The sequence below is a fragment of the Podarcis bocagei genome, assembly GCF_964188305.1.
Source record: "Podarcis bocagei genome assembly, chromosome: 17".
Lineage (NCBI taxonomy): Eukaryota > Metazoa > Chordata > Lepidosauria > Squamata > Lacertidae > Podarcis > Podarcis bocagei.
In genome coordinates this window covers 40174282-40201323 of record NC_138143.1, presented here as the reverse complement: position 1 = coordinate 40201323, position 27042 = coordinate 40174282, and the positions used below count along the sequence as shown (strand labels likewise).

The following is a 27042-nucleotide window of genomic DNA, read 5'->3' as shown; positions in this document are numbered from 1 at the left end:
GATAACGGTAAAAGACGCAAAATATTTTTCTTTGAATATGGAACCCATGGAGGGAGGGAAGGAGGTCCGAAGGTTTGAAAGAACCTTTTATTTTAATATTTGGAAATGGTTAAAGTAAAAAAAAGTATAAAATTATGTAAAACCACTGAGCAAGACCACTAGGAGGCTTAAAGACATTCAGGATTTGTCATCCAGACAGATCCTTTATTCACTTTATTCACTTTTAGTACACTAAAAGTATACTTTATTCACGTTTAGTACACTAGCAAACAGTGTGTGATTTGCAATCCACCAGCCAGACACGTCTCCCATCCCGAGTCAACAGTTTCGGTCCCAGCTGGAAGTAGAGGAGCTGTTGTCCAAAAAGGAGGCATAAATATGGTGTTTGAATGCTCATCTCTGGCAACACCATTCCCTGGGTCACGCAGGCAGGGCAGCCACCGCTGGCCTCACTTTCACTCCCATCTGCTGTGCAGATGGCCAAAGGAACAGCATCAAAACAGACAAGCGCGTGCTCCTGCATTGCGCAGAAAGGGGGCAACACGCTCCTTCTGGGAGGTGATGCGCTTTGGCATGGGTACAACACATGTGCATAAGGCAACCCTGCCGCTGCAAGGCCTGTGCATAAGCAAACGCTGCCACCACAAGGGTGCTGCCTGGCTCTGCAAAAGCAGCTATGGGCCCAACCACAAGTTTGCATGGAGGATGAGGCTGTCAATGGCTTTATGCTCCGTGATGGTTACACGGCCTCTGTAATCAGATGCAGTATGCTGGGAGAGGGCTGTTGTGCTCAAGTCCTGCTTCCCAGAGGCATCTTGTTGGCTACTGTGGGGACAGAATGCTGGACTATATGGCAACTGGGAGAGACTTCATCAGGCAAAGCCTCCTTCCACCTCCTGCCTTGCCCCACCATCCAGTCTCTGCTTCCCCATTTGTATTGTATTATTTTATGCACCATAGCTTGCCGTTGTTTTATTGATTGTAGTTTAGAAATTATTTATTGTAATTGTTAAGAGTAGATTTCAGTTTAATTTTTATATGCTGATATTTACTATTCTAAGGAATGTTGAATGTTACTTATTTGATGTAGCTTGCTGTCAGGGGTTCAGGAGCAGAGACGCAGAGAAGGGAGGAGACAGAGAGCGAGGGGGAGGAATACGAAGGAAAGATGAGTGGGGATGACGAACCGAGATCGCCGAGCTTATCCAGTGAGTCCGAGGATTCCCAGAAGGGAGCGCCAGCGGTCAGAGCAAGGGGGGAAAGCAGGGGGACACCCCAGGAAGAAGGGTCCAGAGAGGAATCAGAGAGCAGCAGTTGGAGATCGGGACCCACGTACCCAGCCGGGAGCAGCGGGAAGAAAGGGGACCAGATATCGGGTTCCGGAGGCTTTCAGAAGGAGGGAGGGCATGAGTCAGGAGTAGTCACGCCCACCTCGGGGAGCGACAAAACGATCAAGAGGAAGGTTGAGAGTTGGGCGCGCGCGCCAAGTTCAAATGTAGCGGAAGCTGGCGCAGTAAGCAGCCCAGAGAGTGAGCCAGGTCCCAAAGCCCGCCGCAAGGAGGCGGAAGGGTCAGGGGGGTCCGCGTCAGAAGAGAGTAGGAAAGAAGAGACCCCGGGGGGCAGAAGGACCCAGAGACGGAAGGAAAGGCGCAGGAGGTGGAGCAAGGCTAGGGTATTAAGCTGGTGTGCTAGAGGCGGAGACTCAGACGGGTCTTCGCCGGTCTGACCTAGAAGAAGTAGGGCTGCACGTTGCAGTTTGGAAATGGAACCTGTAATCCAATAAAGACTTTTTTTACCTGAACGCTGGCTAACGTGGTCCTATGTGAGCTGGGACTGAGTGGCAGCCCTGACAGTAAGACCCGTCACTTTAAAGCTTCGGACACCTGATACCTCGCAGCGGAGGCAGAAGCAGCGAGAGGAGGAAATTGGTGTTTGGGAGCGAGCTCACAACGGTTGGCAGAAATGACGGAAGCAGAGAAAATTTCAGCGCTGCAACAGGCAGTGACCCAATTGAACGCGGAGGTACAGGCATCCAAGAAAAGGGAGGAGGATGCGGCAGCCGCCTACAGAGATCTCCACGCCAGGTTTGAAGCATTGGTTAAGCATGGGCAGCCAGGACCCAGACCGGAGGGGGTTGGGTTGGCACGGAGAGCAGGAGGGCTTGTGGCTCACTTCGATGGGAATTTACAACAGTACCCCAATTTTCGAGCAGACGTAATGTGCGCACTGCAACTGCTGGCGAAAGACTTTAGGGATGAGGAAGAGAAAGTGGGGTTTAGACTATCCCATTTGCATGGGGATGCTAAAGCGTGGCTACGCAATTTGTGGAGGGATAAAGATCCGGCGCTTCAGAATGCAGATGCCTTTATCAAAGCGATGGATGCGTGCTTTTTATCTACCACTGACGTGGATCTTGCCCGACGGGAGATTCATGGACTGAAACAAGGGAGGGCGAGCGTACGCCAGTATCACGCCCGCTTTTTTGCGCTGGTCAGTGCCTTGGAATGGGACCGGGATTCGCCCCCAGTCAGAGACCTATTCTGGGAGGGTTTGAGCAGTGCTGTTAAAGACGAAATTGCGAGGGGGGAGAGGCCCCGGAGCACGCAGGAGGTGGTCCAAAGGGCGCTGACTGTGGGGGTGAGGCTGGAAGAACGTCCGTGGTGCAGAGACGAAGGACGTGGAGGGCGCGAAGCAGCGAGAAGTTTCTCTTTCGTTCCCAGGGAAGCTGCGCGTGCGCAATCCACACCTCCGCCAGGAGGGGGAGTGGAACCTATGGAGGTGGGAGGCGCCAGGGCTCAGTCAGCTACCAGAGCCCCTGCACCGGCGGCAGTCAAGACTAAACCTCCTAGAGGGACCAGGAAGTGTTATATATGCGACAGCTCTCAACACTTGGCGAAAGAGTGTCCCCAGAGGAGCTCCAAGCACACTGCAGCCTCCGCAACGGTGAAAGCGGCCACGCAACACAGCGAACACCAGCAGGGAAACGACGATGTCTGGCTGGAGACAGAGGCACTGGGGCCCAGCCAGACGCATCACTGAAGCAGTCCCCAGCGATCTTGCAACCCACGGACCCCCTCCCACCCAAACCAGTAGTGCAACTCACAGCATCTCTCCAGCTGCCCGATGGCGTCACTATCGAAGTGCCGCTTTCTGTGGATTCTGGAAGCAACGCAGACTTTATAGCACAGGATTTTGTGGAGCAGCACGCTATACAGCTATTACCGGCCACTCTGCCCCTGCAAGTCGTCACAGTGGATGGCAGGGAGTTGCTGGGGGGGCAGGTGGTGAAGCAAACGCCGCCAATGGTGATGCGCCTTGGCAACCACAGGGAAGTCATCAGTTTTAACGTCACCCGACTGTCGGACACACCCATTGTGTTGGGCATGAGTTGGCTGGACAGGCACAGTCCGACACTGGCTTGGTACCAGCGACAGCTGATCTTCGGCTCCTCTTACTGCGCAGAACACTGCATCCTGCCAGGACAGGAGGGAGAGGAGGAGGAATCACAACTGCAGTTGGGAACGTTGCAAGCAGTCCCCCACAAATACGCAGACTTTCTGGAGGTCTTCTGCGAGAAGGAGGCAGACAAGTTACCACCGCACAGGCAATATGACTGCAAGATTGACCTCCTACCAGGGGCGACGCTACCGAAGGGGAAGCTGTATTCCATGTCTGAGGATGAACTACAGGAACTCAAACAGTTCATAGATCACAATTTGGAGCGCGGTTTCATCCGGGAGTCCAGAGCAGTAGGGGGCAGTCCTGTTTTCTTTGTGAAGAAGAAGGACACGCCCCAAAAAAGGCTGGTGGTGGATTTTCGCCTCTTGAACAAGATGACCAAGCCCTCTGATTTCCCCATGCCCAGGATTGACGACCTACTGGCGACGGTGCGCAAGGGACGCGTGTTTACCAAGTTGGACCTGCGAGGGGCGTACAATCTCATCCGCATGAGGGAGGGCGATGAGTGGAAAACAGCCATGTTCACGCCTCTGGGCACCTACGAGTACAGAGTGATGCCGTTTGGATTGCAAAACGGTTCTCACTGTTTTCAAACTTTCATGCATCATGTGTTGGCGGGACTCCTCTACAAGAAGTGCGTCTGCTTTCTGGATGACATCCTGATATTCTCCGAGTCGCAGCAAGCGCATGACCAAGACGTTCGGGAGGTGCTGGAGAGGTTGCAGCAGCATAGACTGTACGCCAAACTGGAGAAGTGCCAGTTCGACACGACGGAGGTGGATTTCTTGGGTTACAAGTTGTCGGACAAGGGGCTAGCCATGGACAGCGCCAAGGTTCGGGCGGTGTTGGATTGGAAGAGCCCGCGCAACCGGAAGGAGGTCCAGCGGTTTGTCGGCTTCGCCAACTTCTATCGCAAGTTTATCAAAGGGTTCGCGATGCAGACGGCGGCTATTACGGACACGCTAAGCTCCAAGAAAAAGAAATTCATCTGGACGGAGCAGGCGGAGCAGTCCTTTCAGGCACTCAAGCGTCTCTTCGCGTCGGAAGAGCAACTGCTGCATATCGACCCCAGCAGACCGATGCGGGTAGAGACAGACGCGTCCGATAGAGCAGTGGGAGCTGTCCTGCTGCAGAGGGACCCACAGGGGGTCTGGAGGCCGGGAGCGTTCTACTCCAGAAAGCTCAGCAAGTCGGAGCAGAACTACACCATCTGGGACAGGGAGTTGCTTGCCATTCATGCAGCCTTCAAGGCGTGGAGACACTTCCTGATCGGCGCCAAGCACACGGTGCAGGTCTGCACGGACCACAAGAATCTGGAGCACTGGCGCACGGCGAAGTTCCTGAACCAGAGGCAGATACGTTGGGCGGAGTTCTTTGCTGACTTCGATTTCCGAATAGAGTACGTCCCAGGCAACACCAACATCATGGCGGATGCACTGTCCCGAAAACCGCAATACCTCGAAGAGGCGACGCCAGCGGCAGCCATGCACATCTTCGCGCCAACAGCGTGGGCGTGCGCTTCAGCCACAGTAGACCTGGATGCGGTGCGGCGGGCGTTGCAGGACGACTCATTCGCGCAGGCGAAGATGGCCGAGGTGCACAAGGGCACGGCAAAGAGCGACGAGTTCCAGATACGGGACGGCTTGCTCTTACGTAAAGGGGCCATCTATGTGCCGGGAGATGAACTTCGCGCCAAGGTACTGCAGCAGTTGCACGACGCACCCACGGCCGGGCACTTTGGCACGGAAAAAACGGTGGAATTAGTCGCAAGGGACTTTTGGTGGCCCAGACTGAGAGGGGAAGTCGCGGACTACGTCGCGAGGTGCGACACCTGCCAGAGGGCCAAGCCGGTACACAAACCACCGGCGGGACTGCTGGAACCGCTGCAAACGCCGTTTGAACCGTGGGAGAGGGTGGCCCTGGACTTTGTCACGGATCTACCCAGCTCGAGAGGCAAGACAGCTGTACTAGTGGTGGTGGACTTGTTCACCAAGATGGCACACTTCATACCGTGTGCAAAGGTGGCCACGGCAGAACAAACAGCCAAACTGTTCATAGATCACGTGTTCAAAGTGCACGGGCTGCCGCGGTCTATACTGTCCGACCGCGGTCGCCAGTTCATCTCGAATTTCTGGCAGAAGCTGATGGGCTTCCTGAACGTCAAGATCAACCTGACATCAGCGAGACACCCACAGACCAACGGGCAAGCGGAGAGGGTCAATGCCATCATGCAGCAGTACCTGAGATGCTATGCCAATCAACAGCCGGCGACGTGGGTGGATTACCTGCCGCTCGCCGAGTTCGCCTACAACAACACGAAGCACGTGTCCACAGGGGTGACGCCGTTCTTCGCCAACAATGGGAGGAATCCCAGAACCTTCCCGGGACTGGACAGAGTGGGGGAAGGGGAACCGCAGACGGCGGACGCTTTCGCGTCTGAGTTGCAGGAGGTCCACGATCAACTCCGACGGCAGCTGGAGCTAGCGAAGCACGCATACAAGGTGCAAGCGGACAAACACAGGCGGGTTGGCGAAGAGATCCGAGTGGGAGACTGGGTCTGGTTGGCAGCCCACGCAGTGCCGACCAGATCGTTAGCCAAAAAGAAGTTGGGGCACAAGCAACTCGGTCCATACCAAGTCGAAGCGCAGATCAACCCAGTAGCTTTCAGGCTGGTGCTGCCGGAGGGTTCCAGGATGCATCCGGTGTTCCACAGGTCGGTGCTCACTCCCTACAGGACACCTCACAGGTTCCAGGAACCAGGAACAGCACCGAGTCCGTCTCAGGAGCGGACGGAGGCGGGAAGATTGCCACAGCAGGACCCCATCAACGAAGTCACGGAGATTTTGGACTCCAGATGGGGGGAAGACGGAGTGGAATACCTCCTAGCCAGAGAGGGCACCCGGGCTAGTGCTAATAGCTGGGTGCCAGACTACGCTTTGGAGGAACCCCTGCTCAAGGACGAGTTTCATGCCCTTTTCCCACACAGACCCATGCCAGCAGGCTTCTTCGACGACTGGTTGTTCACGCCCACACTTTCCTCCAGCACGTTCCATGGCTTCGACTCGGACGGGGAGCCCGCACAGCACGCACGTTCCCCAGAGGGGTCACCGGAGGGTTCGGCGTCCGACACCTCGTATTGGTGGGACGATCGGCCAGAGGAGCAGTGGCGCCGGAGGTGGCTGGGGATGCCAGGTCCAGCGACCGACGCAGAGACTGACATGGACGTGTGCGGGGAGGATCTCGGTTTCGAGCACGGCGGCACTGAAATGGAGGCGGAGCAGCTCAACGTTGACGAACGCGAGGAGGAAGACTCGGAGGTCTTCAGTTGGCGGCCAGCGACGAGGAGCGAACTGTATCCGGCATTCACTCCTGTGATGATGGAGCACCCAGCAACCACCCTTGAAAGTGGGGAGGGGGGAAGGGGGGGCTTCGAGGGGGGGATGGATGTCAGGGGTTCAGGAGCAGAGACGCAGAGAAGGGAGGAGACAGAGAGCGAGGGGGAGGAATACGAAGGAAAGATGAGTGGGGATGACGAACCGAGATCGCCGAGCTTATCCAGTGAGTCCGAGGATTCCCAGAAGGGAGCGCCAGCGGTCAGAGCAAGGGGGGAAAGCAGGGGGACACCCCAGGAAGAAGGGTCCAGAGAGGAATCAGAGAGCAGCAGTTGGAGATCGGGACCCACGTACCCAGCCGGGAGCAGCGGGGAGAAAGGGGACCAGATATCGGGTTCCGGAGGCTTTCAGAAGGAGGGAGGGCATGAGTCAGGAGTAGTCACGCCCACCTCGGGGAGCGACAAAACGATCAAGAGGAAGGTTGAGAGTTGGGCGCGCGCGCCAAGTTCAAATGTAGCGGAAGCTGGCGCAGTAAGCAGCCCAGAGAGTGAGCCAGGTCCCAAAGCCCGCCGCAAGGAGGCGGAAGGGTCAGGGGGGTCCGCGTCAGAAGAGAGTAGGAAAGAAGAGACCCCGGGGGGCAGAAGGACCCAGAGACGGAAGGAAAGGCGCAGGAGGTGGAGCAAGGCTAGGGTATTAAGCTGGTGTGCTAGAGGCGGAGACTCAGACGGGTCTTCGCCGGTCTGACCTAGAAGAAGTAGGGCTGCACGTTGCAGTTTGGAAATGGAACCTGTAATCCAATAAAGACTTTTTTTACCTGAACGCTGGCTAACGTGGTCCTATGTGAGCTGGGACTGAGTGGCAGCCCTGACACTTGCGTATTTAAAAGTTATGTTTTATTATCATATTTTTGTATTGCATTAGATTGTTATATGGTATACATTCTTTGTTTCTTCAGCTTATAAAACACCTTGGGTATTGTAAGATAGAAAGACGGTCTACAAATTAAAAGTGGTGATGATGATGATGAATTGGCTTGATCCAGCAGGGCTGCTCTTAAATATAGTGAATGAGCTCCTAATTCCCTAGTACTTTCCGATCTCTCAGCATATTGCCTCTTAAGCAACCTCCGAGTCGATCTGATTTAACATGAGTTTGGAAACTTCAGCACTGGGTCCCTGTCATTTCACAGAATCATAGAGTTTGGAATCCGTTTCTATCTGTGGGCTGTTAGGCTGCTGAACGGAAAATAATATAGTGCAACTGACTTTGGGGGTTGGTGTGTTGTGCCACAAGCACACAGAATGCAATGAGACTGAGTGTTTTTTTGGGGGGAGGCTCAGTTAATTTCATTGTACACAGATTGTACATTGACAATAAAGGTATTATTATTATTATTATTATTATTATTATTATTATTATTATTATTATTATTATGGATCGCAAGGGTCCTCTAGTCCAATCTGCTGCAATTCAGGAATCTTTTTGCCCAACATGGGGCCCAAACCCATGACCTAGAGATTAAGAATCTCACACTTTACCAGCTGAGCTATCCTTTGCACAATTTACATATTTATAAAAGAAAGGATCACGAAACAAAATGGTATTTCAAACCCAGGGTAAATCCTTAAAACGTAAAGCTTCACCTAATTCACCAAAGCCAATTTAATTCAGAGCCAACTTAATTCAAGCGATAAAAAACACCCCGCCCTGTGCTGCAAGCACGGCTTCAGACAAAGTTAGTTGTTTTTCACTGGGAGCAGAAATGCCGAATTAAGATAAAACCAGCAGATTGTTCAAAATTCTTCAGTGCTCTTCCAAAGGCTACAAGGCTCGATCTAAAACTTGAACAGGAGTCTCAACCATATTTTTTGGCTAGCGTTATAAGCAAACCCAAACCTTCATTTTGCCAGGACCCCCCTCCCCTTCTGAAGCTCTAAACTTGGAGCCTGCAGGGGAAGAGGAAGAGAGAAAACAAGGCCCCACCGCCAACAATTCGGAACAGGACTGCGGGGAGAGGCTTGCTTCAAGCCATGCACCTTCGTCTCCCCTCTAGTTCACCACGTGGCCACCCACTCTCCCCCGGGGGCAGGGGACGTAGTCCCGCTTTGCCCGGGGGATCCTGGCCACGTCAGTGCCCAGTCAGCCAATCCGCTGGCTGGGTGTGTGTGGCCGGGACCATTTAAGCAGAGGCGCGAGCCAGAGGGCTTCCTCTTTGGCTCGCTTCCTCAATTGCCCGCCCTCCCTCCCTATTTTGCAGGTTTTCGTCATTGGCCTTGCTATGGACCTTGGTTGGTCGCTGTTGAGGGGCCTGGTAGGAATTTTTCCACTTGGCAAATTGGCACAGGCCATTTGGTTTTCGCCTACCTCATAGCAATGGTCACAACTTTGCTAGGGTTGCGGTTAGGCATTGTTTGACCTTGTGTGGGGGAGGGGAGGTGTGGCCATCACCTGCCCCTCCAAGCTTAAGGGTATTCCGTTAAAGGAATCCAGGGGTGTAGATCTTGTCCGAAGCCCGGGGTGGGGCTAGGGCCATGACACGACCCCGACGGGAACACCAGGGGGAGCTTGAGTTGGTTCGCATCGACAGGGCTCCCCCTTCCGGTGGTTGACCCTTACTGGACTCCCAGCGTGACGGGCAGGAGTCAGATATAGTCGGGTCCATTCAGTGCCTAAGCCAATACCGCTCACATTCTGTAATCAATAAAGTTGTGGCCAAAATTTGCCCAATAACATTAACCTAATATCCGTGTCCTTGTGTGTGCTATTTCTCAACTATGGGGGTCTCGACACGCATAATCCCAGGCTTCAGCTAAACTTAGGAGCTGGAAAAGGGGCAGAGTTGGTTCCTTCTTCTCTTTAGCTCCAGGTTCAGAGGAAGCTTCAGGCTCATCTCACTCACCAATGCCCAACTCCCCTCAAACCACCACAGGGAGTCGGTGGGGATGACCAAGTCTTGTTGCCTCACCAGCCTTTCCTCCCTGCATGTCAGCTCGTTTTCTGGTACTCACCTCTTGGCTCCTGCTGTCCCATATCTGGGGCTTTCAGCCTTTGCTTCTCTTGATCTTCTCTTGGATTAACAAACAAACACAAAAAAGGCCATCAGTTGCAGAAATGGAGGACATGAGACTCTCCCCTATTAAAAAGTTCGGCAAAAAAGCAAAGGCTACAACTGAATATTGCTCCCCCTCAGCCCAGCCTCTCTACCTTCTGGTGCTTACTTGTGTTTTTCCTTCATGCTTTCAGGAATCAATTCCTCTGGAGTCCACGAATCCTAAAGAAATAAAGGCACGGACTCATGTTACACAAGATTTTTTCCATGCTGTGGCAGAACCCTCACCTCCTTCTACATGCAGATAGGTAGCCGTGTTGGTCTGCCATAGTCAAAATAAAAAAAATCCTTCCAGTAGCACCTTAAAGACCAACTAAGTTAGTTCTTGGTATGAGCTTTCGTGTGCATGCACACTTCTTCAGATACACTGAAACAGAAATTGCCAGATCCTTCTATATAGTGAGAAGGTGGGGAGGGGTATTACTCAGAAGGGTGGTGGGAATGGGAGATTGGCAGATAGCTGAGATGAGCCTGTTGACGACTCTTAACGACTGTAATAGGTCTTACAGGAAAAGGCAAGGGTCTTACAGGAAAATGGCTAAGCCATTTCTTACCTTCTCACCCCTTGCCTTTTCCTGTAAGACCTATTACAGTCGTTAAGAGTTGTCAACAGGCTCATCTCAGCTATCCGCCAATCTCCCATTCCCACCACCCTTCTGAGTAATACCCCTCCCCACCTTCTCACTATATAGAAGGGTCTGGCAACTTCTGTTTCAGTGTATCTGAAGAAGTGTGCATGCACACGAAAGCTCATACCAAGAACTAACTTAGTTGGTCTTTAAGGTGCTACTGGAAGGATTTTTTTTATTTTGACTCCTTCTACATATTGCAGTATAAAGTTCCTGCTCCCTCACCATGGTATGTGCACACATGCTCTGCCTCCAAGCTAGTTCATGCTACAGCTGTGGCTCCCAAGCTTTCTTCTCTGGGCCACACTTTCAGAATAAAAAATTACCAGCACCACACCAATTTTTCATTGATAATAAATACACTGGAGCCCAGGAAGAGACGCTCCAGAGCGGTGCTCGATTTATAACACAGAATACAACTACTTTATAATGTCATCATCATCAATCTTACGGTCCAGAGACTCAACAAATCGTTACAAAGCAATACACAATTCATACAGCCTACCTCCAGGTTAAACAAGCATTTTGTTCAGAATATAGGGATCATTGGTTCTTGCAACCACCGACAAAAACTTTGCCACTGCTAATGTTCTAGCATTTGTCCGGTCTTCCAATAGGAACCTGACATAGTGAGCCTCTGATTTTCCTGGGAAAGGTACCAGCAAGGGTAATATCAGTTCAGCCCTGGCTTGCTCATATTTTGCATAGTGCAACAAAATATGTTTTATGGAATCGATGTCTTGAGCACACGAGCAAAGTCTGTCCTGCTAGGGAACTCCTCTCAACCTACCATCCAACACTGCAGAGGGGAAGACGTTTAGTCTGGCTTTGGTGAAAAGCCTTCGGTAGTTTGGTACTGTCAGGTTTTTAATGTAAGATGTTAACTTAAAGACATGCCCATATTGTACTCCTACTGCCAGCGGACTACAGACTGCGTGTGATTGAGATCGCAAGTCACTGTGTCCATTATCCCATAATCTTTGCTTTAACGCCTTTAGGGCGCCTTCATAACCCAGGTAATACAGTTGGGGGGGGGGTGACAGACCAATAGAGGTGGCTTTTTTAGCCATGGTTTTCTGCCATTTGCTGACAAATTCCTCATTGGTCAGGTGTTGGTACAAACCCTTCCCTAGATCAAACACTGAAATCCTGAGCCAATGTAATCATGGGACATTCAGAAAGTATAAAGCAATGCAGCTACAGAAGAACTTGAATTGTTCCCAAAATGTAATGATGAATGAGCCTCTTACACATGAACCTTAAGTGTGTATACCAACTCATTGAGAGGTGTGAGCTTGCTTTTGCCAGGTAATTTTGTTTATATGATGTTTACTTTGAAACAAACAAACTTTCATCTCCTCATCAGCGCAAAGAAGCCTTACTCTTTTCCGATGTGTCAGATTTGTCAGTTTTGAAAATCCCTGTTCGCAACAATATATCGTGGAGAACAGTAGTATAGCCAATGCTCTTCAACAGAGGCAAGGATACTGTTTCTGTTTGTATATCCAAAACAATTGCTATGCTATGCTATGCAATATTATACTATACAGGCCTCAGTCCTGTATACCTGAAGGAGAGTCTCCACCCCCATCATCCAGCCCGGAAACTGAGGAGGACCTTCTGGCAGTTTCCTTGCTGTGAGGTGAGGTTACAGGGAACCAGGCAGAGGGCCTTCTCGGTAGTGGCACCCTCCCTGTGGAACGCCCTCCCATCAGATGTCAAAGAGAATAATAACTACCAGACTTTTAGAAGACATCTGAAGACAGCCCTGTTTAGGGAAGCTTTCAATGTCTGACACTGTATTGTTTTTAATATTAGGTTGGAAGCCACCCAGAGTGGCTGGGGAAACCCAGCCAGATGGGCGGGGTATAAATAATGAATTATTATTATTATTATTATTATTATTATTATTATTATTATTATTATTATTATTATTATTATTATTATTATTATATTACACTACACTAATGTTTCAATGTTTATTTGATTGTCCTTGAATATTCTGGCTACACTTGCCATCCTTCGGGCTAAACCAGTGTGGCGCGCCACATTCTTTGAAAATCACCGAACCACAGGGATCTTTTTGGAGCCACAGCAAGTGAGAAGCCTGACCAAAGGTGTACTTTGTGTGAGTGAGGTAAGCAGTCGATTCCTTTATTTAAACAGTCCTTGCCCTCCTGGCTTTGGGAACTTACTGTGCTCAACTGGAAGCAGCCATCTTGAAGTATCTTTTATATCCATACTTTTCTTCCTGCTCATCACTTATTTCAGGCACCAAGGCAGGAAGTGGGGGGGCATGGTCCCCTCCCATATATTAATTTGTCCAGTACACGTCCATAGATAAATAAGCGGACGGCAGCTACTTACAGGGTCATTAAAAGTTTCCCCAAGGTGCTCCACTGCATAGTAAATGAGTTTCTTCTCCATAAGAGACCTCTCCACATAGTGGCGGATATTCTGTGAAAGAAATAAAGATATTAAAACCAGGCATTAAAAAAAAATTACTACAAAATGGCTCCCGCTTTTTTGCTTAAAAACAACAACAACAAACTCTGACCGTAAATCTGCACAGCTATCTATCCATGTGCCTTAAGGTCACTTGAGTGATTTTCATGAGAGAGTTGGGAATCCTTAACTCTCTCTAGATTATGCCCAATGCGCAAAATATTTTGTTCTCACTGACGTGGTGCTTGCTTCCAGATGGAAGAAATGTTTACTGGTACCTCTCTGGCTGCAATGGGCACGTCTCCCAGCTCTGCTTGGTATTGCTTCAGTTTCTCCAGCAACGCCCCGTCTGATGGATAGAACTGCAAATAGGTAGCTGCACATTCAGCGGCAAGGGCCCAATTCCCAGCTGAAAACGAGAAGATGGACTCAAGTTACAACGGCTCCAACTACCATTCCATCCATGCTCCACCCCACTCTTGTCCTGGGCACGTCCCCACTCAGCACAGCATCCCCGGCTTACTTCTTTCATAGGCAAACTGCAGCAAATCAAAATGAGACGGGATGAAGTCTTCTGTGGAAGACACCCTCCCGGGCTTGGTGGCAATGTCAAGGACACACTTCTGCCTGCACTTTAGGACCTGGATGTAGTGAGCTGGAAGAAGGCAGAAAGAGAATGAGAAATAGAAATAGAGAATACATATCCCCAGAGTAACAGCTGGACTGTCAATTCTTCGGCGATCAGCCTTCTTTATGGTCCAGCTCTCACTTCCATACATCATGACTGGGAAAACCATGGCTTTAACTATAGGGACCTTTGTTGGCAAGGTGATGTCTCTGCTTTTTAAGATGCTGTCTCGGATTGTCATTGCTTTTCTCCCAAGAAGCAGGCGTCTTTTAATTTCGTGGCTGCTGTCACCATCTGCAGTGATCATGGAACCCAAGAAAGTACAATCTCTCACTGCCTCCATTTCTTCCCCTTCTGTTTGCCAGGAGGGTTACAATACCCTAAAGAAACCCACGGCCTTTACCTGTGTGTCGGATTTCAAGGACTGTATCTTGGAAACCAGATGGCTGACTCTCCACAATGACCTGACCTGCCTTTTGCGGGAACCCCTCCCTCTTTTCCCTGTTCAGGGAAGTTTTTAATGTGTGACATTTTAATGTATTTTTAATCTTTGTTGGAAGCCGCCCAGAGTGGCTGGGGAAACCCAGCCAGATGGGCGGGGTACAAATAAATTATTATTATTATTATTATTATTATTATTATTATTATTATTATTTGATGCGCAGCACTTGAAAAGCAGAAGGTGCTTCTTTAAGGGCTATGGGATGTTTCTTATACCTAGGGAATACATTTTCTCTCAAGGTAATGCCCCCAGAAGTCATGAGCATGGGGGCGGGGGAGGAATACTGCCAATATTCAAAATTTCCCAACATTTTTTTCTTTCACCACAGTGCAGGAAAGCAACCTAAATGAAAACACACCTGCCCCTTTTCTCCCATGAGGTGAAACAGATGCTTGAGGTGGGGAGGACATTTCAATTGGGAAAAAATTGCCGGGAAATGGATAAACCTTCTCTTTCTGTTGCCAGATCCCAACCCAAATACCCCTCTAACTGCTCTTAAAATAACACAGGAAATGTCATTAATGGCTCTCCCCACCACATCTATTTAAACCCTCACCCATTTTTTGTGACTGTTAGGCAAGCATTTGATATTCGTTAAGCATCTGGAGAACATGTCAGCTGGATGGGTGGGGAATAAATATTATTATTATTATTACTATTATTATTATTAGAGTCTACAGAGGAGTAAGCATGTGTGCTTGCTTCAAGAAGAAGGCCGCCTCAAACCACAAGCTCTCTCCAGCTCTTAATGTTCAGCGCTCCCTCAGACTTTTGCTGCTACTACCTGCAATGGCTTCGTAGAGGCCAAGCTGCGTCTCCTCCTCCTTTTCCTCATCCTCCTGAGGTCCTTCGCAAAGGGCCCTGCAGTCCTCCAGCGCCAGCAGCCCTTCTTTGAGCGATTCCTCCAGCTTTGTCACTGCCTGCTGGTAGTCATCCGCCTTGTAATGTTGAATTCCAGCTTCGTAGGCCACCTGCAGGTCACAAACCCATCAGTCCCCCAGGACAGCCCAGGTTGTGACTCTCTCATGGGATAGTGATGGGGGGCTGTGGTAGCAGGCCTTTGCAACCAGAGGCTAAGCTCTCAGGGCCAAACCACATGAGGTATGGGAGTTTATGGCGAGATGTATCTTTTAAGTCCTAAAAGCAGCATGTAGGAATGGTAAGAGTTGTCTAATGGGTCTTTAACCCTTCCCTTGTCAGTTTGCATTTCTTAGTGCAGAAAGTATTGATCTGATGTGTAGAGATCTTTCTTATTCTACTTAATTCAAGAGGGCTCTGGAAACAAGCAGAAGGTTCATGATGTTTGGGTTATACTTTCAGAGAAGCTGAGTACAGCTGGCTTAAACTGGTTCTGTTATCTCTTCTGTCAAGGTCATGCTGACTATAATAGGCCAGGAGGAGCCAGGGTTTCACTTTCTCTTTCTATCTCTCTTCTATCTTCTGGTGTGGTGTTCTGCATATAATGTTATGGTTTAGACTTATTATAAGTTATTGTAAGTTTAAGTTAAGTCTGCTGCAGCTGGATTTCTTATGGACAGTGCCAATCCTGAATGTACAGTCATACCTCGGGTTAAATGTGCTTCAGGTTGAGCATTTTCAAGTTATGCTCTGCGGCAACCCGGAAGCAACGGAGCGCATTACTTCCGGGTTTCGCCACTCGCCCATGCGCAGACGCTCAAATTGCGAACCGCGCACGCACAGACATGTCTTACATTCTACTCAGGATGCGAATGGGGCTCCAGAACAGATCCGTTTCGCATCCAGAGGTACCACTGTATTGGACCATTAGGCTTATTTGCCTTCCGTAGCAGTAAAGCTCTGCTGGCTGAAATATTTATTGCCTCTGGTTTAATTTTTGGGAATCCTGCAACGTGTTTCAGTTTTTACTCTGCTAACTATACATTAAGGGACACGGGTGGCACTGTGGGTTAAACCACAGAGCCTAGGACTTGCCGATCAGAAGGTTGGCGGTTCGAATCCCTGCGACGGGGTGAGCTCCCGTTGCTCGGTCCCTGCTTCTGCCAACCTAGCAGTTCAAAAGCACACCAGTGCAAGTAGATAAATAGGTACCGCTCTGGCAGGAAGGTAAACGGCGTTTCCGTGCACAGCTCTAGTTCACCAGAAGTGGCTTAGTCATGCTGGCCACATGACCCGGAAGCTGTACGCCGGCTCTCTCGGCCAACAAAGCGAGATGAGTGCCGCAACCCCAGAGTCGGTCACAACTGGACCTAATGGTCATGGGTCCCTTTACCGTTACCTTTACTATACATTGGAATCGGGATCCATATTGAGAAGAATTCAATGACATCCTTCTGTGTCATTTTCAGCTTACCATCCTCTCTGGAGCCACAGGTAGCACTGTGGGAAAGGGGGGCGCACCCCCACCTTCAATGCTTGGGAGGTTTTTAAGCAGAGGTTGGATGGCCATATGTCACATAAGATCTGGTTGAGATTCCTAATTAAAGCAGTAAGATAAGTGATGCCTGTTTTGGACTCGAGCTGAGCTTGATGTATGGGTACCCCCAACAAAATTTAAAATTTGGCTGTATATTTTGGAACTAATGTGATATGGATAATGTGATGTGATTGGCCTGTTAATAAAAAATATTTTTGAATTCAAGATCTGGTTGAGAGTCCTGCATTTCAAGGGGATTGGGCTAGATAAGCCTGGCGGTCCCTTCTAACACTACGATTCTGTGAATTCTTTACCACCCACAGAGCCCCAGTAGGCTTCACAAAGCAGCCCTTCTTAATCTGCCAAGCAACATCCAGTTTCCCGGAAGTGTCTCACCCAGTGTGGCATGGCCTCAAGATCCCGAAAGCTTTCCACTTTCACCCCCGCCATGCGCCGGTATTTCTCCATGTCCTCGCGCATCTGTAGGTGCTGTGGATTGGCCACGAAGAACGTGTGAGCTGAGGAAACGGCTTCATCGAGTTTCTTTAGCTGCAGGAACAAAACAGTACCATTTAGAAGTAAAATGAGGGCCACGAGGGCACCATTCTCAGACTGAAGTGGCAGAGAGCATGGAGAAGCCCGCTCTTAGATTTAATAGCATGCACACAAACACACACGCAAAGCAGTGCAAGTTAAAAACATTTGTTACAGTTTTTTTATACTTCACAGTATTATCACGAAATTAAAAGACGCCTACTTCTTGGGAGAAAAGCAATGACAAACCTAGACAGCATCTTAAAAAGCAGAGACATCACCTTGCCAACAAAGGTCCCTATAGTTAAAGCTCTGGTTTTCCCAGTAGTGATGTATGGAAGTGAGAGCTGGACCATAAAGAAGGCTGATCGTCGAAGAATGGATGCTTTTGAATTATGATCCTGGAGGAGACTCTGGAGAGTCCCATGGACTGCAAGAAGATCAAACCTCTCCATTCTGAAGGAAATCAGCCCTGAGTGCTCACTGGAAGGACAGATCCTGAAGCTGAGGCTCCAATACTTTGGCCACCTCATGAGAAGAGAAGACTCCCTGGAAAAGACCCTGATGTTGGGAAAGATGCAGGGCACAAGGAGAAGGGGACGACAGAGGACGAGATGGTTGGATAGTGTTCTCGAAGCTACCAGCATGAGTTTGACCAAACTGCGGGAGGCAGTGGAAGACAGAAGTGCCTGGCGTGCTCTGGTCCAGGGGGTCACAAAGAGTTGGACACGACTAAACGACTAAACCACCACCACCACAAGTATTATCAGATGTCAAAAGAGATGTCATAGAATTGTAGAGTTGGAAGGGACCCCTGAGGGTCATCTAGCCCAACCCCTGCAATTTAGGAACCTCAGCTAAAGCTTCCCCAACAGATGGACATCCAAACGCTGCTTTAAAAACCTCCAGTGAAGGAGAGTCCCCAACCTCTTGAGGGAGCCCATTCCACTATCGAACAGCTTTTGTTTGTTGTTAAAAGCAAAAAGGATTTTTGCTTTAAAAACAAAGCTACCCAGCATGCAGACTATGGAAATGCAGGTACCTGAAGGAGCGTCTCCACCCCCATCATTCAGCCCATCATTCACTGAGGTCCAGCACCAAGGGCCTTCTGGCGGTTCCCTCACTGTCAGATGTGAGGTTGCAGGAAACCAGGCAGAGGGCCTTCTCGGTAGTGGCGCCCACACTGTGGAACGCCCTCCCATCAGATGTCAAGGAAACAAACAACTATCTGATTTTTAGAAGACATCTGAAGGCATCCCTGTTTAGTTAAGTTTTTAATGTTTGGTGTTTTATTGTGTTTTTAATATGCTGTTGGGAACCGCCCAGAGTGGCTGAGGAAACCCAGCTGTATGGGTTGAGGTATACATAATGAATTTATTATTATTATTATTATTATTATTATTATTATTATTATTATAGGTAGCCCTGTCAAATAAACACTTGCCCTCTGCAACACAGGATATGTGTGCCCATGACTACTTCCCCCTCTCATAATTGTTCCTGACAGAACACCATTTCCCCTGTTTTAAAGTTCTTGTCAACCTCTGTACACAACTTCAAGATTTGGACAAAGGCCTATTTCAGATTACAAATGATTGCGGTCTGTGAGGGGGAAATATGAGCAGGGGGAGACTTTGGTTGCATGGCTCCCTGAGCGAGGCCAACATCTGGTGCCCCAAATGAACCTTCTCAATGTTGTGCCCTCTTGGCTCAGCGCCCTGTGCGGAGCAACTGTCCACAATACCCTAAATCCCTCAATAAGTGAATGGCAAATAAGATTTTGTGAATATATAGACTCAGCAAGACTTACAGCAGTGGTAAGAGGCAAATCAGACCAGAAACTGATAGAGGAGTGGACTTGCATGAAGGAATACATCAAAAAACATTGTTCTGGTATTAATATATCAATATGCAATGAATGAAACTTATAGAGTAAAAAATTAAGAAGAAATGGGTCTAAGACAAGATAGTCAAAAATAATATTGATAACAGAGTGAAAAGAAGAAAAGAAACAAAGGAAGCCACATATAGGCGGAGGAAAGTCAAAATTTATGTCTGTATGTTTGTATGTTTGTTTTCTTTTTTGTAATCTAAGTTGAGAGATGTATGTATCAATGTACAATAAGTTTGTTTAGTGTTCTGGTTTGTGTTTGTAAGTATTGCATTTATCAATAAAAGGTTTTTTTTAAAAAAAAAGAAAAGAAAAAGAAAAAAATCTGGCACGGATACAAGCATCGCCAGCCCAAGGCATTTTGTTGCTGGAGGTGCCTATGCAGCCCGGTCCATATGCAGAACCCTACAGAGTCAGCAGCATCATTCTCATGCTAGTGATTTCGCAGCATCCTCCACCATCACACCTGAGGGAAGAAGGCGAGTTGAGGCAGCGAAGGGCAGGCTGTTTGGCACACCAGGCTCTGCCAGCTGAAGAGAAGAAAGCATCTGTTTCCCAAGGGAAATCACCTCGCTGTAGCTCATGGCAGGGCCTGCCCTGGAGGCATGAGGCACCCATCACCACTCACTTGGTACAGCATAAGAAAGGTCTATAAAGCCATGGTTTTCCCAGTAGTGATGTATGGAAGTGAGAGCTGGACCACAAAGAAGGCTGATCGCCGAAGAATGGATGCTTTTGAATTCTGGTGCTGGAGGAGACTCTTGAGAGTCCCATGGACTGCAAGAAGATCAAACCTCTCCATTCTGAAGGAAATCAGCCCTGAGTGCTCACTGGAAGGACAGATCCTGAAGCTGAGGCTCCAAGACTTTGGCCACCTCATGAGAAGAGAAGACTCCCTGGAAAAGACCCTGATGTTGGGAAAGATGGAGGGCACAAGGAGAAGGGGACAACAGAGGACGAGATGGTGGGACAGTGTTCTCAAAGCTACCAATATGAGTTTGACCAAACTGCGGGCGGCAGTGGAAGACAGGAGTGCCTGGCATGCTCTGGTCCAGGGGGTCACGAAGAGGCGGACACGACTAAACAACAACAACAAAGACTCTTCATCTCAGGGTCGCAGGTTCGAACACCACATTGGGCAAAAGGTTTCTGCATTGCAGGAGGATGCACTATGATTCTGTGATTCTAAAGTATGTTGCAAGGGGAGGGGGAATCCTGAGTTCTGTGCCCATAACCCCATTTTAGAAATGCTTGTGTGTAGCAGCTAACTCTGCTCTAAGGCAGCCCAGGCATGGAATTGGAAGGCAGTAGACGTAGCAGCAGAAAGAAATGGATAATCAAGGACTTCTGAACTGAGTGCCAAGGACCTGTCACTTTAAATTGCTTTTGGCCATCTACACATTTTTATTTTTTTGCTGAGTAACTCTGCACAGCCTGAATGCTTCTTGACGGCACTAGGCATTTTTCTGCCCATAGAAGACGACGACACATGGTTGCTCTTAATGTAAAGACCACAAAGTAAGATACAATAAAGGAGATTCTGACTAAACATCAGGAAAACTTTCTGCCAGTGATAGTTCAATAGTGGAATGGTGTCCCTCCGTGGTTGCAGACTCCTTCCTTGGAGTCTGCCATGGATGCTTTAGCTGAGATTCCTGCATTGCAACTCTACAATTCTATAATTCTATAAATTCCCATCATCCCAGACTACTGATCCCGCTAGCTAGGGATGATGGGAGTTGTAGTCCCAAAACAGCTGGAAAGCCCAAGTTTGGGAAAGTGAAAAATAAAGTTTGCCAAGGCGGGCGGGCAGGCGAGGCAGCCACATCAGCAGCTGCAGGCGCCTCTTGGCCCCGTCCTGCCCCTCACCTTGAAGAAGGCGATCTGCAGGTAGTTGTAGGGCTCCCTCTCCTCGAAGTCCTGCCGGATCTGCGCGCTGGCCCGGTGGAGGGAGGGTTGCCCGCCCAGCCGGCGCCCCAGGCACTCCTCCAGGCACTCGGCCCGCTGCAGCACCCGCTCGAAGAAGCCCGTCTCCCAGGGCCGCGAGGGCGGGCGCCCCGTCGAGAAGCCGGCCTGCCACTGGCACGCGCCCTGGCACTCCCGGCGCGCGCCCTGCAGCCCAGAGTAGCTGTGCAGGCAGCGCTGCAGCAGCTCGGCCGCCCGGGGCCAGTCCTGGGCGAAGTAGGCGCGCACCCCGTCGGCGTAGAGCGCGTCGTAAGGCGCCAGGTGGCCGGAGGAGGGCGAGGAGAGGAAGAGGAGGATGGAGAGGAGGAGGAGGAGGAGGAGGAAGGGGACCGAGGAGCGGGGCGAGGAGGAGAAGGAAGGAGGGCGCGAGCGGAGAGCCATGGCAGAGGGCAAAGGAGAAGAGGAGAAATTGCAGACGTCGCCCGAGGAGTTGGGGCGAAAGGGGCGGGCAGGAGGCGGCTGGGAAAGGGGCCTGCGCTGCTGGCGGAGGGGGAGAGGAAGGCGGGGAGAAGGGATGCGTAATCCGGAGCTGCTGCCCGAGGCTGGAAATTCCTCCCAGGGGCAGAGGAGGCCCAAACAAGCCGGGGAAGGACGCGGTGGCGGCGGGGAAGGAAGGTGGGGCGCGCGGTGGTGGAGGGATGCGCGCGCGCTCGCTGGTTCTGCCCTAGCCTGGAGGTGATAAAGTACGTTTTGCTGCTTAATTCCTGTGCTTTAAGTAGGGTTGCCGCCTTTGGTTGGGCAAAATACAGGACAGGTCAGGCAAAATAGAGGACAGGTGTGTGGGAGGGGGTTAATCACCTTGCCAACAAAGGTCCGTATAGTTCAAGCTATGTTTTTCCCAATAGTGATGTATGGAAGTGAGAGCTGGACCATAAAGAAGGCTGATCGCCGAAGAATTGATGCTTTTGAATTCTGGTGCTGGAGGAGACTCTGGAGAGTCCCATGGACTGCAAGAAGATCCAACCTCTCCATTCTTAGGGAAATCAGCCCTGAGTGCTCACTGGAAGGACAGATCCTGAAGCTGAGGCTCCAAGACTTTGGCCACCTCATGAGAAGAGAAGACTCCCTGGAAAAGACCCTGATGTTGGGAAAGATGGAGGGCACAAGGAGAAGGGGACGACAGAGGACGAGATGGCTGGACAGTGTTCTCGAAGCTACCAGCATGAGTTTGACCAAACTGCGGGAGGCAGTGGAAGACAGGAGTGCCTGGCGTGCTCTGGTCCAGGGGGTCACGAAGAGTCGGACACAACGAAACGACTCAACAACAACAAAAATCCCTTTCCCTGGTGCAGAAATCACTTCAAAGCAATCCATCACAAGGATCCAATGGAAGCTCTCAAGTCACTGCAAAGGTTCCGGCAGCACTATTGAAAGGAAATCCTCCCCACCTGCTGGATTTCTGCCTGCTAGAAGGATGATAGATGCAGAAACCCAGCCAAAAAAGAAAGAAAGAGACAGAGAGAGAGAGAGAGAGAGAGAGAGAGAGAGAGAGAGAGAGAGAGAGCAACAAATTCTGCTTCTCTTCCTCACAGAGCTTTGCCTCCAGCACCCTAACAGGATTCACATAACTCCAGGGCAGCTTGACACAACACATTTTTCGGTCATGGTAGGAGTGCCTGTATAGGAGTGCCTGGCCTGCCAGCCAGCCATGATTGGCTGCTTAAGAGCCAACTCCTAGGGCCAAGGTCCCTTTGGCTCCCCCCATAAAATATTTGAGAGGGCCGCCCCCCTACAAGTTAATGGGCATTGTCATTAAAATGGTGTGTGCGCACTGCATCTTGTGATCGGTTTTGCAGGGCAGGGCTTACCTGGGTCCATGGGAATAGCTGCCAATGGGGGGGGCAGTTGCCCCCCCATCAAGTAAATACATAAAAATAATTAACTGAGATTCTGCCCCCCTCACATAAATCTTGGCTACGTCCATGCCTGCCCCCCAATATTTTATTCAAGTTGGCACCCCTGATTGTAGTTCCCTGTGCTGTTCACTGCTGCTATGATTATGATTATTTATTAAATTTGTATCCCGCCCTTCATCCAAAGATCACAGATGAGAACATAAAATGCATAATAGAACAAAGACAAAGACAAAGCAATGATCTCTCCTCCCATAGAATGGGCCATAGAATGTTAACCAGCCAAAGGGCTGGTTAAAGAGAAACGTTTTTGCCTGGCATCTAAAGATATTTAAGGAAAGCACCAGGCGAGCTTCCCTGGGGAGAGAAGCCCACAAATGGGGAACCACTGCAGAAAAAAGGGCCTCAGATGATGTTTGCAAGGCCTGGCTTGGTTCATATGGGGAGAGGAGATCCTTGAAGTATTGCGGTACTTGGCAATTCAAGGCTTTATAGGTCAAAACCTCAGGGGGCCTTGCGTACTATGCACCTTGGCTTGGGGGAAGCAAAATGTCTTCTGCTGGAGTGCTGCCAGGAGCAAGCCAGCAGTAAATCGCACCAAGCGCATTGGCGTTAACTCTTTATTAGCAAAACATGATCTGCACTGGAGTGTTAGGCCGGAGGAGCACAGCAACTCAGGTCTTGCCCTCATGAAGCAGTTGCCAAGGCTAAAGGTGCCTGCCTTTCTATAGCTGGCGATGTCCCCTCCTCTCCAGGGTGTTTTCCAAGCAATCAGAAACTGCGCCAGCCGCTGCTCTGCCCTTTTCATGCCTCTCCTGGTTTTAGGAGACCAGGGGGGAGGGGAGTTTGTCGCAGCAGGAAGGGGAGACCCCCGTGCCTCTTCCCAAGCCGGACCTATCTCTGCCTCTTGGCCTCTTTCCTCTCCTACTTCAGCTTCTATCTCTGATTCTGGACTTGTCCCTGCAAAGAGTCTCCCCACTCCCTAAGCCCCGTTACCTCTTCAGCTTCCGAGACCTCCTCCTCCCGGTCTTCTCCCTCTGACCAATCATTGTTGTCCCACCACCACTCCTTGGGATCCAAGCCTTTTCCCCTTTGGGATATGACCCTCAACTAGGGATGTGGGTGGCGCTGTGGTCTAAACCACTGAGCCTAGGGCTTGCTGATCAGAAGGTCAGCGGTTCGAATCCCCGTGACAGGGTGAGCTCCTGTTGCTCAGTCCCAGCTCCTGGCAACCTAGCAGTTCAAAAGCAAGTCAAAGTGCAAGTAGATAAATAGGTACTACTCCGGAGGGAAGGTAAACGGCGTTTCCGTGCACTGCACTGGTTCACCAGAAGTGGCTTAGTCATGCTGGCCATATGACCCGGAAGCTGTATGCTGGCTCCCTCGGCCAGTAAAGTGAGATGAGCGCTGCAACCCCAGAGTCGTCTGCGACTGGACCTAATGGCCAGGGGTCCCTTTACCTTTACCTATGACCCTCAACTGGTTCTTCCCACTATTCCTCTGTGTCCAACCAGTCCGTGTCAAGTGCCAGCCTAGGGCTATGAGGAGGAGGAAACCCAGGTTGGTTTATTGACTTTATACATTGACCTCCCCCAACAAAAATGGGGCCCAAGGTTCAAATCCCCAGTTAGGCTTGCAAGGCTTCTGTTTCAGATTGCCAGGAACACTGGCGTATCCTTTATTTATTGCATCTGCATTCCACTTTTCCTCCCAGAAGCTTGAGGTGGAATGCCTGGTTCTCCCTGCCTTTGTTTTATTCCCACAACAATCCTGTGAGGCGGATTAGGCGGATGCAGTGACTGGTCCAAGGTCACCCAGTGAGCTCAATGGCTGAGCACGGATTTGAACCCGGGCCTCCCAGGTCCTGGCCCACCACTCTAACCACTACCCCACACTGTGTATGTATAGATGTATATACATATGTATGTACAGTATATGTTGAAAATAATTTAAATCCCGCTGTTCCTAAGCTAGATCGGCATACATTAAAAATAATAAAACGGGATGAACAAACTTTTCTTCCCTTAAGACGGCGGGGCTACATTTTGACAATGTGTGTTGCAGGTCTTATTTTTAACATGTACGACCCTCCTGAAGTTTTGAAATGGCCTGAGAGTTCCGTGAAATAAATGTGTGGTGTGATTATGGGTGGATATCTTTTTATATCTCCAAAAAGATAGGCATGAGAGCCAGTACAAACTCAAAACACTTGAGAATAAAAAATTAAGTTGCCAGCAATGGAAATCGGCTTCAAATAAATGGTCTGAGGTCTTAAAGAACTCTAATGGCTCACACTTTGATAGAATACATACATTTGGAATTTCAGTTCCTCCAAGAATTCTGGCTTCAGTGCAGGAATGGCTGAGTGAATATCTGTGGTCTGGGTTACGTAAGAGGGCAAACTACATCAGACTAATGGTTCCCTCTGGCTTTAAAATCAATGAGAATTGGACATTACTAACACAAAGTAATCTGATAATGTTACATTAAGGATTAAAAGAGGGCATGAGCTCTCATATATTCTAAGGTGTTTGAGCTAAAGTACAGCTTGTCTGATCTCAATTAAGTTTTGGCTGAGCTGATTATTACTATTTATTTATGTGTTAATTACTCCCCCCTCCAAATGAAGCTCAAAACAACTTACAAAAAACAAACATTAAAAAGGGGTAAGGAACAAGGGCAAAGCAGCCTAAAATACACAAATTAAATATATATATATATACAGATCCAACTCTGCCTCACCTCACTAAAATTAAGAACCAGAGTCCTGGGTGAACAAGAACGTGTTTGCCTTGTGCCTAAAACAGTTAGCGATGGCACCAGACACGCCTCCTTGGAAAGCACTGCATAAATGGGGGGGCCACCAGTGAAAAGGCAAGTTCTTGTGTTGCCACCCACTGCATCACACTGAGGGGGCACATGCAGAAGGGCCTCATGTGGAGAACGGCAGGTCTGGGTTGGTTCATGTGATGAGAGGCAGTTCTTGAGGTATTGGGGTCCTAAGTTGCATAAGGCTGCCCGGTCTACCCAAGGGGTGCAATATTTGTCTTGCCCTGGGCACCAACAACCTTTGCTACGCCACTGCAAAGGCTGTGTACGGAGAAATTGAGCTTTCCTTATGGCTAGTGATGGAGAAGATTTCCATCCTTTTTCTTGACAACCTCTGTGTGCTGGTCCAGGGGGGAGGTTCCCGTGGGGCGAGGTCCAGGACCTGAGTTGAGGGTCGCCAGACAATCCTCCTCGGGCAAAGCAGGGTCCACAGCGAGAAGCCGGGCAAGGACAGGGACTCTGGGGGAACAGGACTGGATGCTGGTCGAAACAGCTCATCAACGACGTTGCTCCCGCAACCTGGGACCGGGCTGACTGGCCTTTATCTTCTCTGAGGCCAGGGGCGGTCCCGGCCCCCAGGAGACCCGCCTCTCCTGGCCTGGAGGTGAGCACTCCTCCTGGGAGAAACCAGTTCCCTTCGCCTCTCTGCCCTGAGCCTCTGCAGTTCAGGAGAGGCTGGAGGGTTACTGGGCCCAGGGGGAGATTCACCTGTAGGCACTGAGTCCTCAACCACCTCTGGAGCCAGAGTGGATTCACCTGGTGCCTGCTCCTGAGGATCCGGCACAGGTGCAGGCGCCTCAGAATCGAGGCCCTGCCCCAGTTCAGCCGGCCCTGGAGGCGGGGACTCCTGTGCAGGCTGGGATTCCTCCGGTTCAGCCTCTGAATCGGATTCCCAGGCCATCACACTCTGTTAAGGTAGCCAAACTCATCTGTATCTTGGGGGTGATGCTACCACAGCATGCCTGCCGCAAGGAGTGTGTGGAGTATTTTGAAATTGAGCACTGCATGCGTCATCTCTTGGCACTGGGACACTCCGTCTTGGAATCCTTTCTTCTCAGTTGGCTGTTGAGTCTCTTTAAGTAGTATCTACAGTGGCACCTCAGGTTAAGTACCGTATTTTTCGCTCCATAAGGCGCACCGGACCATAAGGTGCACCTAGTTTTTAGAGGGAGAAATCAAGAAAAAAAAATCTTGTCCGCTTCTCCCAGAGCTTCAGGGGCTGCTGGGGGAAGCCCGGGTCCCCCTCCCCCAGCCCCAAAGAGCAAAGAAGCCAAGACTGTGAGCGGGATCCATCCCGCTGCCTGTCTTGGCTTCCTCTTTAGCCGCACGCAACCTCTCCAGCTGGGAGAGGCTGCACGCGGCTATGGCAATACCCCCACCTCCCACAAAAGCCCACAGGAGCCACGCACCCTTTAAGGAGCGCGCGGCTCCTGCGGGCTTTTCTACGAGGTGGGAGAAGGGACTGACTGGC

The 27042-nt window shown here is 50.1% G+C and overlaps 1 protein-coding gene across 1 annotated transcript in view; it reads right to left on the bottom strand.

Annotated features, from left to right (window-relative positions):
* Positions 1-21460, bottom strand: part of P3H3 (prolyl 3-hydroxylase 3) — a 31357-nt gene extending 9897 nt beyond the window's left edge. The window contains exons 1-8 of the mRNA XM_081176375.1: positions 20794-21460; positions 16896-17048; positions 14889-15075; positions 13498-13629; positions 13253-13383; positions 12897-12986; positions 10010-10062; positions 9800-9858 (exon numbers count right to left, since the gene is read on the bottom strand). Of these exons, the coding sequence (XP_081032501.1) occupies positions 9800-9858; positions 10010-10062; positions 12897-12986; positions 13253-13383; positions 13498-13629; positions 14889-15075; positions 16896-17048; positions 20794-21270 (1282 nt within the window). The 5' untranslated portion in view covers positions 21271-21460. The remainder of the gene's footprint in view (positions 1-9799; positions 9859-10009; positions 10063-12896; positions 12987-13252; positions 13384-13497; positions 13630-14888; positions 15076-16895; positions 17049-20793) is intronic.
* Between the last annotated feature and the right edge of the window lie 5582 nt (positions 21461-27042).